Genomic DNA, 17616 nt, shown 5'->3' on the forward strand with positions numbered 1-17616 from the left:
CAGGCAGGATCTCTTCATTAGGCTTTCAGAGGTCCTTCTTTCTATCCACTGTCCATGTAAGAGACTTGGGGGCTTACTGTTTGCATGAGAAAGCCCAGCAAGGGTGAGTGAACAGCAGACAAGTGCTCCTCCCTACAAATACTGGAGATTATTAGCACCAGCTAACTGCTTCCAGTGACAACAGAACAGAGGTGCTGCAGTGCATGGACTGGATCCCATTGCATAAGACCATGACACAGTTCATTAGTATTTCAAGCCAATGCAGCAAAGATGTGTCTTCTTTCATGAAGGCAGCAGCTTTGGAAATGGTGAAGAGAAGGATGGCGAGTTACCCTCAGGGGCAGGCAGAGGTGAGCGTGAGGGTGTTTTCTTGAACCAGAGGCCAGCATATGCAGGAAGACTAGTCTTCAGGTCAGCTGTGGAGGCGGGCTGGAGTGGTGAGCATGTGCTTCATAGCTGTAAAGGTGACTGCTGGAGCCAGGGCAGCAGGGGAGCTCAACCCTTGTAACGTGTAGTACAAAGCAGAACATTCCAAAGAGAGCATCATTCAGGAAAAAGAAATTTAAAAGAGTATCAAGAGTCAGACCCATGTAAGGAATAAGTAATGAAAACCCAGTGAGGTAACTCAGTAATAACAACATACTATGCTATTTAAAAACCAAGTGAAGAGGAAGAAGGTACTTGCTGGTTTGGCTAAAGATTGTTGTGTTGTGACCTTCTTCAGTGCAGGTACAGGATGGGGAAGCAGTGGAGAGGTAGAATGAACAGTGTCCAGAGGTTTAACAGTGAAGAAACCAGTGAATCTACAAAGATTAGAGAGTAGCTGGAGAGGCAAGAGGGGCTAAATGAGAATTTGCAGAGCAGAGTAAAGCCTTTTTTATGGAAAAAGACAAAGGAATCAGAGAAGAAACAGACTGCAAATGATTTGGAAGAAAGAAAATTAATGTCAGAGGGGAGATCATGAAGAAAAAGCAAAGTATATGGATAACAAAATAATTATTTCAGCATGTTCCTTTCTATTTTCAACACCCACTACCAGCTTGCACATTCCAGACCACACCTTATCATAGTGCACATATATTCCATTACAGACAACACACAATAGAAATACACTAAGAAACTATCTCTACTTTGGGGAGGAAAAGGGATATTTTAAAGGACTGAGCATTAGTTATAGCTACATTAAGCTTAACAACACACTTGGTTCTACTTAGATATCTAAGTTGATCCACCCATTTTCCTTTCCTAGGTGAAAGTATTGGATAGACCTGTCCACACTTATATTTCTATTTTCAATAGAAGGTATGGGGTTATTGTTTTTAAGTATTCTTGTAATGGGAGTAAATATTCATTTATTTGTTTTATGGGTAAGGTTTTCCTCTGTGGTCCCTGATACTGAGAGGGGTTTTAAGTTTAGCTGAAGTTTAATATTACTGTAATTTGTCATAAGTCTGGGTGGTTTAGGTGTTTGAGTTGTGAAAGGTACATTTTCCATCCAGATTACCACACCTATGTGCCTGTCTTGACATTTGGGGGGAAAGGGAGTTAATCAGTAGATTTGTTTGGGACAGTTTCCCAGACTTCTCCCTCTGTTCCTGTTACCAACTTTCCTCTTTGTCGTGGTCTTCAGTGACCTAATTCCCTTGAAATATCTCACTCATGTGACTGAAGTTATCAGCTGATCAGTTAATATTTTGTATAGCCCTTTCTAAAAAGCTTTTAAATGCCTTTTCTGAGAGTGGTTCTTGTAAGCAGCAATATAGCAATGCCCCTCTGGTACATCTGGTATCAAGCAGCAATCAGATACCTGGCTCAGCTCTGACTTTCCTTCATGTTTTTGCTGATTTATCAAGTCCAGTGAAGTTCATTTCTAATTGTGCTTCAGTAATGTGTCATATCTCATTATTTTGTAACCAGAATGCACTAACCACTGAGAAAGGGCTTCCCACATCATAGGAAGTCAACAGAGTCGTCTTTCCAGTCAAACATTTTTTTCCTATTATTCTTTATCCTCCAAATTCACTTTAATAAGGTAGTTATACCAAATGTGTTCTTTATTTTCCTGGGTTGTAAGAATCCTGCATTCCTGTGCATATCCAACAAATAGCCTTGATTCTCCCTTTTAGATTACAATAGTATTTGCTTAGCAAGCTCTGTGTTCTCACTAACTTCTGGCTGTATTATGGCCACTATTACATGTGATTTAAGAGGGAAAGAAGTTCTTCCTTGCTTTACATTGTATTTGCCCATCTTCAGTAGTCATTTAGTTGCCCTTCCACTATTGCTGTTTCCTTTATTGTGGGCAGAATTCTCTAGTCCATACATCTAGTGGGATGGACTTGAGCACACAATTTTAGTGCCTAAGCAGTATGTAAATTCTATATTCAATTTGGGGTTTTGAAACTCCCATTTGGGAGTGATTTCACCTTAAATTTGAGCCCTTAAATTTAGTAATATAACATTTTTTTCCAGGGCAACTAGACTTACTGATGGTCCAGTCCAGTGAAACGTTTCATGGATTTCAGTTAGTCCATTAGTAGTTTCCCCACAGCTGCTGCTATTTTACCTCTCATCAAGCTACAGCGTGATGGAAATGTCACAAGTTCAAATTCTGTTGAGGCTGCAAAATGAACAAATTCCTAACAGGAAGCTTAAGTCCACTATCTGTAATCAGGCTCTTGAACTTCATGGCTGGCAAACTGTTTCAGAGCATTAAGTGATAGCAGCAGCTGTTGCATATTACTGGATCTATTTTTCATTAATTAGAGTAGTAATGAACTGTCATAGAGTATTTCTGTTAAACCTTCACCAACAAATCCATATATAGTGTGTTACAAGGTCAGCTGAACCATTAATTTGTTTTAATTCAATATATTTATGCAGTGATATGTTGTGTGTCCATCACCTTAGTATTTGAACACATTATAAAGTTCAAATACAGCTAGATAGCAAAACTCTTGTCCATGATAAACAATATAAAAAGCCCCTTTCCAGTATAATTTGAACTCTGAACAACCTAATGCTGGTCTGGAATTAAGTATATGCTTGACCAAAGAGACACATCTTATCACATCTCATAATAAATCCCAGCAAAATCAAGTTCCAGCAGGAAGAAATTCCTTATTGGGGCGCTATTCTGGCAACATTCTCCTGTCAGCCTTAGTTAAACTCATTTTTTAGCCACACACTTTATTCCATAAAATACTCCAATTATCACCAGTAGAATTATCCACTAGTGTATTCTTACACTAGTGTCACAATCATTATTTTGAGTAGAGGAGCACCTACCATGAATCGGGCAACCTGACTAACATGTGTCTAACGTTTTCTCTTTTCCTACTGGGGAGGAGTTGTGGGTAGTGTCATGTTTCATTTTCACGAGGCTCGGGGTTTGAGGTTTTGGTTTGGGGGTTGAAGTTTTTTTACATCCATGTTATGTGTATCCGCTGAGATCTCTGGATCAGGGAAGTCAATAAAGCTGGTGAAGAATTTCTGATGAAATGATTTTTCATTGAAAAATATTGATTAATGGAAATCAAAAACATTCACAGAAACATATCAATGCCCTTTTTCTGAAGAAAGGTATTTTAGATTCAAGCTGGAATTTTTTTTCTTTTTTGTCAAAATTAGAAGCACTCTTTCTTCCAAACGTATAGATTAGCTGGTAATCCAGTTTCTGGTTTCTGGATAAAGTATGGTTAAATTCTGGCTCTGTGAGATTTGGAGCACGAAATTACCATCTTTCAGCCCTGTTGAAACTATTCAAACATCAATAAATAATTCTTAACTGGTCTAGAGAGAGATGCTGATTTACCCTATTACCTGGTGTTAACAGTACTCATCTGCTATGTGAGAAACTCTAATTTTGTTCATTCAATGAATTATCAGTCATTTGTAAATAGAGAATTCCTGTAGTACACATTAGAAGAGATCCACACCAGAATGGATGAAATGGCTTAGAGCACTGCAGTGTGAAGGACAGAACTGATTCAGAAAATGAAGACAGTTTGTGACTGAGAATCTGTTAAAAGCCAGCGACCTTTTGCTATAAAGAATTTATTTGTGATATTAGAATTACTTTCTTTGAAGCCTATTTAGGAAACTATTGAAGATTATCTTCCCAAACATTATGTAGTTATGTCCATCCCAGATCAGACTGATAAAGCTTAGTACATGCATTAAAATGGTTAGCAATTCTTAGTTCAGTTCAGCTTTGATGAGAAAATCTCCTGAAGTCAAATGTCACAGTCTAATAATTTAGAAATAATGAGGTTCTCTGTCCATGCTCTGTCTGCACTCATGTCCATATTCTGTAAATGAGTTACAGAGTCTTTCAAATGATTGATCATCTCTAATATTTGAATCTCAGAAAATATATTGATTGTAGAATTTCCAGTGCTGCTTATGAGCCACAAGGTTTCAGTGACATGGAAAGGTACAGTAAGAATCAGGTAAGCAGCTGACAGACCAAGAAACATTTAACATTTTCTGGTTTTAGACTTGATACATTTGATTTTTAGAGACTGGCTCTAAACTCATTGCTACTGGAGGTGCCCAGTACACAAAGATGCTCACAGAAATAGTACCTCTTTTCACTACCTTTCTTTATTTGATTTGAGATGCTCAGATCCTGCCTTACTAATCTGAATTCTCATCATATCTGTAGATAGCATAGGTGCTCATAATATCCAGAGATATATGTCAATGTTTCTCCATTCCAAAATTAAGTAGTTGTTAACATGTAGCACTAGTGTGGAAGGTGAGGAGGTAGACAGGATTGTGCCAAATATACATATCTACCTACCTCAGCATAATGGAGTCCCAAAAGCAGTACGATACTGATTTGTTCTTCAAGTTTTATCATTCTTGGCATCTAAATATATATATATATATATATATATATATATATATTTGATGATGTAAGAGAATAACATTTCAGAACCTAATTGATATGCAAAGAAATATTCTATTTTCTTGGATTCTTTTCCAGTATCAGGCTGCTGACAAATGCATTGGTTGTGTGATGTTCTTCATAACTCCCATCTCAAATAATTGTTGGCTCTTCTCCTTAGCCTGTCTTTGAAAAGAATTGCTACTGCATTGGCTGTGCAAATTTTCCTTCAGTGTAGTAGTGAATTATACTCTCCAGGCAGAAATATGAATCATTTAAAAACGTTTTCATATAGGTCCATAATAGCGTCCTATGTTAGATGTTTGTTATTTTGGACTTTTGCAACCACCTGTTACTCTGTCCTCAGCATATATACAACCTCTCATGAGATTGTGATATCACTAGCTTGTGGTATCACTTTATTTCAAAAATCAGTTTTAGTATGTCTTCTATTTTACTAGCATGCCTATACTTACTTTCCTTAGGGGTGCTGTTGCAGAATGTTGACATAAATTTCAATGTTAATGCCTTGGTTTCATACATCATACAACACTGAGTTCCAGATCTGACTATCTGAGCCATAATTACCTACACTGGCAGGTTTTAGGCGATCAAATCATGTTTTCTCTTGTGGTGTCCCAGCCACACCCCCACGAACACTGATGCAGAAATCTGAAGATGTCTAAGTGAGTTATCTGCTTGGTGTATATTGAAGGAATCTTTCTAGAATGGTTTGAAAGTCCTAGGGGAAAAGGGGAAATTTAGTGAGAGTGTTCACAGTAGGTATTGCATTGTGGGCAACTGCCTCATTCATGTTTTTCTGTAATAATTACGTTTTTACTAATCCTTGTTCACAGATTACTTTGTTCCCTTTACATTCATCCTGCAATATATGAAAGCCCTCAACATGCTGCTATCTTATAGCTGCTTTATGTCTTTCAGTCTCTTTGCTGCTTTTAGTTTAACTAGCATTATTATAATTATTAGTTATGCTTGTTTTATGTTGTGACTTTATTGCTATCTTTACAGAAGACTAGTTTATTTCTATTCGGGTCATTTGTATGTGAGCAAGTTCTCCAGGAAAAGGGTCCTAGGTACAGTCAGGTTAATAATAATTGCTTCATTTTGATTGGATGTGTTGTCATTTAGCAAAATAGGCATTTTCTTTTTTGGGGGGGATATAACATTGGTTTCTTCAAATGTAGCTTTATCTAGATAACAGCCAAGAAGCTGTTTTCTATTCAGCCTTAATTTGTTAGCTGACAGTGCTGACAGGTTAAAATACAAGTTTTGCCCGTTGTTGTGCTCAGTACAGTCAAACTGATTGCTATGTCTCTTCATCCAGCCTTGCAGCCAGCTTATGACTGATCATAAGGCTTGAAGAAATTCAGTTTTCATGGACATTTCTGTTCTTTTACATCACTGCAGAGAACTACACGTTGCCACCAGCATTACTTAAGCGACTGAAAGCCCAGTCGGCAGAATCTGATCCAAATCCCATCCAGTTTAGTGGGAATTACAGGCAATCTCTGTTTTTATGATCATGCCCCAAATGGTTACCCTCAAACTGTTTCACTAGAAAAAAAAATTGTATGTTAGAAGAAAAAGTACCTTTTTAATTCCTCATTTTTACAGATGCTGCATTAAATGCAGTAGTTAAGAAGGATTTTACAATGTAATGACATTGTTACATTGTGTAACAGTGCTACAGTATTTATATCTCAAGTTTAATACAGCTATATAGAAATATTGGCATATTTCTAGATAGCAAATATTATCTGTATTTTAACTTCCTCCCTTCCCTTCCCTTCCCACCCCCAGCACCTAAGCAGTAGGCTCCTAGAAGCTGTAATCTCCTCTTAAAGAAAGATTACATTTTTTACCTTTAGGATGGTGCTGATAACCTTCAAAAGTGAAGATCTGACTTTACACTGACTGTGTTTAAGATCTCACTTTGGGATTGCCTCCTGTTGGGCTTGGGAAAGCATTACCAGATCATGTGTTTTCCCTCTCTGGCAGGCACTGAGCAGTGCTCGTGTCTCCTTCTTSACGTCGCTCACATCAGGAAGTCCCAGAGGTGGTCACAGGGTGGGCTGTGCATGGGCCATGGATCACCACCTGGAATAAACAATATAGAGAATAGCACTGGTCTTCCCTGAGACATAGAGAGCTTCCTGCTGGCACCGCAGCCCCTCGTAGGCTAAGATAAGAAGTGCAGGTGGGCTGGTAGCTGAGGGTGAAGTGGCCAGAAAGCTCTGGTTCTGAACTGTCTGTGTAAATTCCAGATTTACCAAAACAGGAGAGTCCCAGGAGGTATTCACACTGATTGCGTAGACATCCAAAATAGTTGCGTAGGTTAGGAATGCAAGTGCTGTGTTTAGTCAACAGAGAGAGGCACATGCTCCTGGAGATGGTTCAGAAAACTTAAGGTAAGAGTACATCTCTTTCAATTAACATTTCCTTCCTTAGGCACCTACGTTAGGTACCTCAAGCAGACACTGGATATTGCTTTTTTTCCCCCTCAATGAATTTGAGAGCAGACCCTCTCTTTTCTCCTCTGCTCTGCTCTGCTCTGCTCTCCTCTCCTACAAGCAGGCTTTTCTTTTCCCTCAGAGGTATGCTCTTCTCTCCCCTACCCTTTTCAGCATCATCACTTAGTAGTTTTCCCTGCCTTCCTGTCATGTACCTCTTCACATTTACATTTTGTCTGTGCACTTCCACCCCATCCCAGGTTTTCTCTGTTCCCAGCCTTTCTGGCCTTTCCACCCCTGCACTGCTGTGTTGCCTGCTGGTGCGGGTAACATAGGAGCCCACTTTGGTGTCTCTCTGTACCCTGCCTAGTGCCAGACACCTCTGAGAAGGTTATTAAAACCTGTAGCTCAAATGACCAATTATGCAACTTTTTTGTTCATATGTTGGATAATCAGTGACTGACTTATATGGGGGACTGGAACCCATGAAAAATCTAATTCCAGCAGTTCAGGGAGAAACATCCAGTCTTGCCTTTAATTTTCTCTAGTTATTCTTTTACATCCTGTGGCAAYGAATTTTACAAGGTAATTGCATGTTGTATTTCTTTTTATCAGATTTAAATTGTCTTTTGATCTCATTTTTTATAAGGAAGGGTAAATAGGAGGCATCCAACAGGCCTTCTTATCTTTCACTAGTTTGCATACCTCTATCATGCCATCTCATATTTGTCTTCTGACTAACCACTCCTAAATTATTCAGATCGTTCCCAATACGCAAGTCTTGCCATGCCTGTAGTTATTTTGTTTTTTCTTGCTAGTAACTTTATATTTTTTTACAGCATGATCTGATGAGCATCTGTGTTTATCAGATGTGTATGAGAGAGAATCCATCCTGCTGTCTTTCCCTCCAGCTATCCTGAGGTATTTTTTTCTCCACAACACCAGCCACTTTTTTGCACAGGTCTAGTATCATCCAGCAAAAAACCTCAGATATAGCAAAGCGACTAGCAAGCACTAGTTTCCCAGTGCTTGTAAGGCTTGTTTTCCCTTGCATAAAACATTCATTGGACAGTGTAAATGAAGATTTTTGAGAAGGATCTGCTTGTTTTACTTGTGGTTTGTTTCTTAGCTGCCTTAGGGCCAAAAATAGCCTTACAGAATAAACAGTGGGTTTTTTTATTCTGGTAGATGCATATTAGTAATGTTAAAGATCAATTATTGGAAAAAGCTATTAAAGTATAAATTCATGAAAGACTTGTAATTGAACTTAATCTTAGGTTGCAGACGGTCTTTAGTTTTTTAAGATTTATTGAGATAGCTGTTAACAATGTAAAGATGTTTTCCAAGGTCTTGTTCAGTCCTCAGGAAGAGTGTGTACTCAATGGGCCTGTGAACCTTAACTGCGAACAGTACAAACAAAGGTGGAATGTGCCTGTTAATGTCATTATTCTTGTCTGAACTAAATCAAAAATGCTGACCATAACTACAATTTAAATTTCRGTGTTGGTTGAACTATTGCGATTCTCAGCCAACTGAGAAATATTTTAGCTATGTAAAGCAAAAGGTAAATAACATTATTTTGATATAATGTTTATCATCATGGCTTGACAATGTGCTGCTTGTATGCAGGAACAGCGTACGTATGCTTCTAGTTCATGGAAATATCGATGAGTAACATTACTGATCCATACTCGGGGATGAAATTATTGCTGTCATATGAACCTGGATTCAAAAATGACAAAAACGAAAACCTGACCCATCTTCCTCATTCTAAAATTTTATAAGGGAATATTAGTTGTCATGCCTAAACAATTTCCCATATTGGCTTTTCGAAAATATTCCTTATTTTTCTGTCTCCAAAATTCTTTGATGTACAGATTCCAAATTTGTTGTATTTGGTTACTAAAAAGCGCCTTTGAGTTGTTTCAAAATTAGTTTTGTTTTGTTTTCAGGGAACATATGATTACATTGTAAGGTAAAGAGCTTTACTCAGGGTGTACCAAAGGCAGACTAAGGCACCTACAAAGAATTCGATTCACTTGGAGCTGATAAAGGAGTATTCATATTTAGAGGAAGCATGGGGTAGTTCTTCTCAGCTTGGAAAGACTATACAGCTCTTTTTCTGTGGTTGAGGCATGAAATCTTCAGCCAATTTACTCTTTTTCATTAGAAGAGGCTGAAGCAATGCCACATGATGACTCTCTGAACACTGAACCAGCTTAAAAACAAATGTTTAGCAGAGGAGTGCATGTATTCATTTTTAGGTGACAGATTTTATGTTCCCACAGGCACACTTCGCTCAGTGTTTTTGGTTACCTACATGTGCCCCACAGTCTGAAATGAAATGGAGATAGGAGCCTCCAAGGAATTTTGGAAAGAAGGAATCAAAGAGAGATGTGTGCGATGAAGGGCTTTAGAAATTGGAGGGGCTGAGCCATCCAGACAGCATGGTGCGTCTTTATTTTAGGATTTAGAGGACAGGCAACAGAATGACCCAGCTGAGGGTGGGAAATAACATTACTAGATGGCTGCATGGTGAGAAGGGGCATATAGAGGATATACAACATACAGGAGGTGAAGAGAGCGGCACGCAGATGGGTTGTGGCGATAGGGGGAAAAGTTTTAGATAGCTGGGTGGTACAAAGATAGTAAGTAAATCTTGAAGGATAAATTCTCTGGACTGTCGTTTTTGACTCTTGGGATGGTGCAAAGTGGACTGAAGCCACTGGCAGTCTCTCAGGAGAATTTGCAGTGTGTGTGTGTGTGTGTGTGTGTGTGTGTGTATGCACATTAGTAGTGAGGAGCAGGGATTTCCCTCCTTGGTCACCTTTTGATGTACTATGGAGGCAGCTACCCCCAGACGGCATTTCAGGAGCTGCTGCCGACTTGCCCCCAGCGCGTGCCCCCTCGCAGGGACAGGCTCACCTCTTGGGCTCTGTGGGCTGAGGCCACCTTTGTTCACAGCTGCTTGGCAGAGCCATCCTTGCCCCTGCACTGGAGTCCAGGCAATACTCCAAATATTCCAGATCTGGAATTTCAGTATCGGGACACAGTGCTGTAACTAATCCTCACAGCATTTGCAATTTTAAAGCCCTCGAATGGATCTCTTGTGACATACTTGCTATTTGATGTAGCACTTATTTGTCATGGAATTGAAATTAACTGAAACATAACACATTTCACATTGTATTATTACATTTTATAATATTTTATATAGATTTTCTACATCATAGATAATATTATATATTATTTTATATGTATATTTTATATTTTACTTTAATTTATCTTAAACATTTTTTATCTCTTCTATTTTCTCTTTGCCAGAAGAGATAGCTTTGCGTGTTGATGAACTGCCTTTTTAAATAGACCCACTTTGGCTATGTAAAAATAAGATGTATACCAGAGAGAAGATGTCTGTATTTGCAGGAAGTCACTTTCACTTCACATTAAAATCATTTTCTTACTCAGATGATTCCAGTACATTGCAAATGAAGACTAGGGAAGGAAAGAAGGGTTCAAGAGAGTTCATCTCTTTTGATCTTTTCACCGGAGTATTGCTCAACTGATGAGTAAGAAAATCCAAGTTCCTATGCAAAGATCACTTTTAGTGGACTCTTTAGAACTGAAATCGGTGACTAACATAGCCATTTTCCATTGTTAGAAGAAAAAAAATCTATAGAGTGGAAGTAAAATCTGTGCATTTGTTTTTTTATTCATTTCAGACAGTGTACACATTTTTGTATAACTTTTTTTTTCCCTATGTGCCACTACCCTGCAGCCCCATCTTCGTGGTCTTTGACAGCAATTAAATTCAATTTTCACACTCATCTGTGTTTATCTCTGAGAATTATCTTGATACACAAAACTACTCCATTTTCTTATTGCTAAAAATATCACATTGTTTTGCATCTTGAAAAAAGATTACAAAAGCAAGGGAAACCACTGATTCTTGTTTTGCCTGCAGTGACAGTTAATATGGTTTCCATCCAGAGGGTGTTAGATATTTGGAAATGCAAAGACCTCTTGGCTAGAGTGACAACAACATCTGCAAAAATCAAACAGTGTCATGTATCCCAAGAATTTCCTGAAGATACCCTGCCAATTACTTTTACTAGTAGGTGATGATTAATCATAACCTGTCTGGCATCTGAGTAGAGAGATCAGGTTCCAGACCAGAAAGAAAAGCTATATTGAGACATTGCAGAAAGCAAATTTTGCTCAGGATCCTGAGCATCATTATTTTTGGTATATGCAAAACACAATGTATCTTGTTTTGCTTCGTGTTTTTGTTGTTGATGATGTTGTTGTTTAGGCTTTTTTTTTCCTGCAAAATTGAGTCCTTCTTCCTGTAAAGTAACTCGGCTTTTTGTGGGAGGTGCAGAACTCAGTTTCCTGCCTCTCCCAAATTGCACTAGAGATGGACAGGTGATATAATTCACTGGATGACTTTAAAATGTTTTTTTAAAGACATAGGCTAATGCTTGAGCATATCACATTTCAGAGGGTGAATTCAGGTGATCTCAAAACACTGTATGTTCCTTGAGTAGTTTGTAAAAATYGAGTTTGCAGACTTTGACAATCTTGCACATACTGAATAGTACTTTATCAACGAATAGTTCCAGTTTTTCCAATGGGACAAATTACAAAATATGATATCATCTGTCATCTCTCTAAGTATGGTAACATCCATTAGCTCTCTAAGCAGAGATTTCATTATAGGTTTAATCATAAAAGACTTTTTTTTAATTAAGATTCTGGACATTTTTAACATAAAAATATTGAAAATTCTTGATTTCTGAGGTAAATATGAATGCAAAGTCACTGGAAGTTCAGCCCATATTAGACCAAATTTTGCTGCCATAACTATGTGAAATATCCCGCTGAATTCATAGCAGTGGGACTATTGACAGAGCAAAGGAACTGCCACCTGGTAAAAACATTACAATTTGCCTCTTTTAAAATTAACTATTACAATGTGCTCTAATCATGTATTTTGTTCTTTGCCTTCTTGAACCAGTAGAGGGAGGTGGTTAATCCGTTGTTTGAAGCTAAAAGCATTTTTGCAGCCAGTTATGATGAAATGACCTTTTCCATTCTATGACCTTTCTCAACAGTGCTCAGTGGATAATGATACAATTATTTCCCTCTCTGAATAACCCTCTATTAGGGTGTTCAGAAGCTTTAAACTCTGTGAAAGTCTTTTTTTGGCTAACCTACAGGAACATGAAATACACCAAGGCCAAATAACTTAGCAGGCTGTGTAAAAAGGCTGCTGCTCCTATAGATAAGTTTGTGTAACCAGACCTTTTCTTTTAGGAGTCTGAAAAAAAGGAATCTTATTTTGAGGTACTGTTGCATGACTTAAGTCAGGTGTCAGTCTTTAGGCTCTACCTTAAACTGCTTTAAACTGCTGATTTTCATCAGCTTAGGATAGAGCCCATTGAATACACTGTTGTTATTATGAAGTTTTTACAGTGTGGCGTGCTCAAATATAGTGCTCTGGGATGTGTTAACTATATCATAACCGATGATGAGCCATCTATATAGTAGCCAAAGGCATTTTAAAATGTCAGAACATAAAACAGATGGAAGGTCCAAGTAAAGTTTCTGTGTTCAACCTTTTATCTGTTCTTGTCAGGTTCTTTAACGGGGCCCATGAGCACTTGGCATTGACACACAAACAGTGTTAACACAGTGTTTGTCAACTAAAAAACCTTCTGCTAAGATGCAATTAACAAAACTTTCATGTAATCTCAGGGGTTTTCTTGAGTCATACTAGATGAAAGATCTGAAATGGAAGAATTCATTGTTTGAAATTTAATTTGAAATGAAGTGTTCAAAACGAACATTGCACAGAGCTGCCTAGAAGATCTGCAATCTCAGATTGGAGTTAATGAGGGAGGATGCTATCTGCAAGGCAAGTAAAATGAAAAAACATTTCTAAAGACTGAATAGCATCAGTTTCATCACTGAGGAGATGCTTGACATTTTGGAAGATCATACACAAGATTTTACCTGGAAAACATCAAAGAAGTAAATGTGCTTCAGAAAATTCTGCCTTCTAATGCGTTATTGTAAAGAAGTTTGGAATTACATTGCCCTCGACTGCCATTACTTACAAAGTTTCCCAGTGCTRTGTAGCAAGTGTGGAGTAAAATCTTAGTCCCAGTTAAATTCATTGGAGTATTACTGTTTACTTCAATAAACCTGGGATTTCACCCAGAACTCTCTGGGTTTGCTTTTTTTTTCCTCATGGTTTAAGTTTTGCCATTAAAAGGGAAATATTGATAGATATTTGTTAAAGCCTTTTTAAAATACAGAAATACCATGGAGATCTTAGCCAAATTCAGGTGGAATATAGAAGGAAGTTCAGGAGAGTATTCTACTTTCTTAAAACAGGGAAAAAGGCATCTGAGGTATGGTAGATAAAAATGTGATGGAGAGAGAATCATGAAGTCCTTAACTTTTATATTTTCCAGTACAGGTATGCTTACATAAGAAAACTAAGCCAGTTTAACTTATTCAGAAGCAACTTTTAACTGGTGCAAGCTTTCCTTTGGATTCTTTGATTCCTTGCCAAGAGAGCTTTATTTTGATTTATCTTACACCTGTTCCTGGCAAGTTAAACCACACTGAAATAATTGCCTGCCTGTCTTCCCTAGCTCCAAGGGAAGCAAAGCCAAGGAGGGCTGCGGGAGGAAGGGACAGGACTGTGCTGTCAGAGCACCTGGAACGGGAAGGAGTAAGGGAAGGGGCAAATCACTGGCTTTTTTTAAAAAAAAGAGTCACACAGGGTGTTTGAGGGGAACCAAAGAAATCAAAAGGGCCAAGACCATCAGTATGAACTTTAATCATTTCTGGACCAGACTCCTAATGCTTGGGTGATCTTACTCTTTTTAAGTTCCAAGACTGATTAGCAGGAGTGCACACTGTTTTTCTAAAGGTATCTATGTTGCTGACTAGCCAGTCACCACCAGCTGAAAATAGCAGTTGCATTGCTGCTCCGATCAGAGTCAAACCCAAGCCAAACTGTCTTTGTGGTAGCAACCGGGGATATTCTTTGTTCAGCACAGTCCATGTTGCTCACAGCTATCTAGCGCACTCTGTGTGAGGTTCAGATCCAGATAAACACACCTAAATTTAGAAGTTTGCCTGTAGGTGTCTACATATGTGATATGTGTCTGTACTTCCTGTATTGCCGGTCAGGACCTAGGGCTTAGTGCAGCTGAGTAAACAGAGGTGCCCGCGGTTACATGATATGCCCTGCTCTTCAGCTACTTCTCCTGAAGGGCACAGGCCCCCACGTCTGTTAGCGTATCTGCCAGCCCTAGTGGATGTCTCAGATACCTTAGGCCATCTCAAATGGCACTGTACAAATTCAGGCAACTGAATCAAGCCATTTTCTATATCAGGCCTAGAGAGCAAGCCAGCTGAGCAGCCAGCAGGAGTCTTCCTGAGGGGTAGCTGCACTACATTTGGTTGACTTGACTTGACCTCCTTGTGCTGCACAGGGAGTTTAGACACCTGGTTCACGTGTGGATGCCTAAGTTTAAATGTCTTAATATGGAGCTGAATCCCACCCCATGTCTTTTTCTGATCTCCACTGGAATTTGTGACATCTTTAACTTCTCCTGATTGATTAGGTTATTTCTGAATTCCTACACAGACCCCAATAAGCGTTCTGCCTCCTCTGTTGGAGGGGGATTTCTTCTGTTCCACCTCCGTGGACCCATGGCTGTGGGAGCTGCAAGGCACTGGTCACTTTACGTCTAGAAGCAAATCTAGCTTTATAGTAGCCAACTATATCGTAGCCAACTCTGAGCCATCTATGTAGTAGCCAAAGGCATTTTAAAATGTCAGAATATAAAACAGATGGAAGGTCAATCTAGCCTAATATACTGTGTCTGACAGTGACACTAGCCAATAATGAAGAGTTAGGGAAGACTGTAACAACAGGACAAGCACACAGCTGTATTTCTCCACAATATTCTCTCGGCTGCCAATGATCTCTTACTTGGGGACTCCCTGAGCCAGAAATGGCATCTTTGTATTAATTAATCCTGAATTAAATTTTCTTTCATGAGTTTGTCCAGTTGGTTTTAAACCCATGGAGACTTTTAGCATTTTGTGACAAGGATTTCCACAGGTTAACATGACACTCTTTGAAGTACAGGTTATTTGCACCCTTAATAATATAGTTAGAGGGCGAAGTTGTCCATAGGTGAGTTCAGAGAAAGCCATGATGTTTGCAAGCATGGATATTTGGACCTCAGCTTACTTGGGTGGCTAAGCAGAATGAAACAAGGCTATTTCCTACTGTTTTGGAACATACTAGGGAAACGGTGTCCTGCTTGTAGGTACAACAGGTCTCTCTCACTGCTCGCTTGTGTGGGCCTATTCACTTACTGGGGCAGTCCTCATTTTCAGGAACTTCTCTTGGAGCAAAATGAGCATTTATACCCTTCACAAAAGTAGCAAAACTCACATCAGCATGAACTTGCTTTCACGAAGTTCTCCACTGGCAAATGTGGGTTTAGAATATACTTGCATATAAACATTAAAAAAAAMCCAAAATCCTAAGAATTAAACCACGTATTTCTTATAAAGGCTCTCTAGGGTTTGAAAGAAGGTCAGGAAATTAGTGATGAGGTGATGAGGAGCTTTTTCTGTCCTTTTCCACTTTCTGTATACCAGTATGTCTGCCCCAGTCATCATGAAAGATTATTATGCCTTCTCACAGTGTTCATGGGCCATCACTCTTTCTTCTTTTCGTCTCCCATTAAATGCTGGTCTGACTTAGAGGGCAGTTGGCTGATTAGTTCATGCAGAACACTCAGGCTCACAGTTTGAAGCTATGGCCTGAAGAAATAAATCCTAACACTTGCTGGACTGGAGAAAACTTTCCAGGCTGCCAGCGAGAAGAATGCATCTGAGTATCCAGCACTATATTTTTCCTTTCCAGGAAATGGTACCTAAAAGGAGTTGTGTCCAGAAACTCATTACTACATGCCTGAACCACATAGCGTTTGTTCTTGTAGGAAATTAATATGTGTGTTTGTAAGTCCAAATTCTTTTACAGGACTCTGGTCACTGAGGCAGCTTTGTTTTTTCTTACCTTTCTTTTCTTTCTTTTTTTTTTTCCTTTTCATAGGAAAGATGCTATGAGAAAAGATGTGAAGGGGAAACATTCTAGTCCATCTACTGATTTGTACAGTTTGATACATAAGACTTCAAAGTTTCTAGATGAGGCATGACAGATCCTTCAATATTGCTCCTCTTATCCATATCTTTTTAAAATTACTACCCTTGGTTCCCACCCTGGAGGCTCCCAAGGCAGTTTTAAACACCAGTCCTGACTCCTAACTCAACCAGGATTCCCAGTGCCTAGGATTCCTGCCCGCTGCAGGAGGAGTCTCTTCTTCATCCCTTCATTCAGCTCATGTACATATATGTGTTACTGATTGGTGCAAGGACATTAATGTTTTCTGTAATATATTTTTTTCAGACATCATTGTTCTCATCGCTTCAATAGCAGTTGTTTCTGCAAAAACTCAGGGTAACATTTTTGCAACATCAGCACTGAGAAGTCTTCGTTTCCTACAGATCCTTCGTATGGTGCGCATGGACCGAAGAGGAGGCACTTGGAAATTATTAGGTTCAGTAGTTTATGCACATAGCAAGGTATGTAATCCTAGCTGCTGGGTTTGTCTGGTTGACTTCTTCACGAGATTCAACATGAGTCCAAGGAAACAAATATTTAGCAGTTTTGAGTAGAATACCTAAAATTTCCTGCAGTAACATCCATTATAATAGGCATTAACACAGATATGTCAGGCCATGTTAAACAYTAACAGTTTTTAGAATATGTTGAAAATGTTGGGCTTGATATGCTGCTGTAATTATATAGACATTGGTGGAATTGCTAGAGTGTCAAGCTATAGGAGTAGATTTGGTCCATTTTTAGAGAAAATTTTCATCAGCTTCAGGGAAGCATTTGACTTTTAACTGCTCAGAATATATAGACCTTTTAAGTGCATCTTCCTTGAAATGGCATTCTGTTTAGTCTTTTAAATGGATATTGATCTCTGATTTCTTTTCTCTAGGAATTAATCACAGCCTGGTACATAGGATTTTTAGTACTCATCTTTTCATCTTTCCTGGTTTATCTGGTGGAAAAAGATGCAAACAACCAGTTCTCTACGTATGCAGATGCTCTCTGGTGGGGCACAGTAAGTATAGAAAAACAATACGCAC

General features: G+C 38.8%; 1 protein-coding gene across 1 annotated transcript in view; it reads left to right on the plus strand.

The window, feature by feature from the left end:
• Positions 1 to 17616, plus strand: part of KCNQ5 (potassium voltage-gated channel subfamily Q member 5) — a 90665-nt gene that overhangs the window by 20783 nt on the left and 52266 nt on the right. The window contains exons 3-4 of the mRNA XM_026090009.1: positions 16868 to 17043; positions 17466 to 17591. Coding sequence (XP_025945794.1) covers positions 16868 to 17043; positions 17466 to 17591 — 302 coding nt within the window. The remainder of the gene's footprint in view (positions 1 to 16867; positions 17044 to 17465; positions 17592 to 17616) is intronic.

Source organism: Apteryx rowi, unplaced genomic scaffold (genome assembly GCF_003343035.1).
Source record: "Apteryx rowi isolate R43461 unplaced genomic scaffold, aptRow1 scaffold_84, whole genome shotgun sequence".
NCBI lineage: Eukaryota > Metazoa > Chordata > Aves > Apterygiformes > Apterygidae > Apteryx > Apteryx rowi.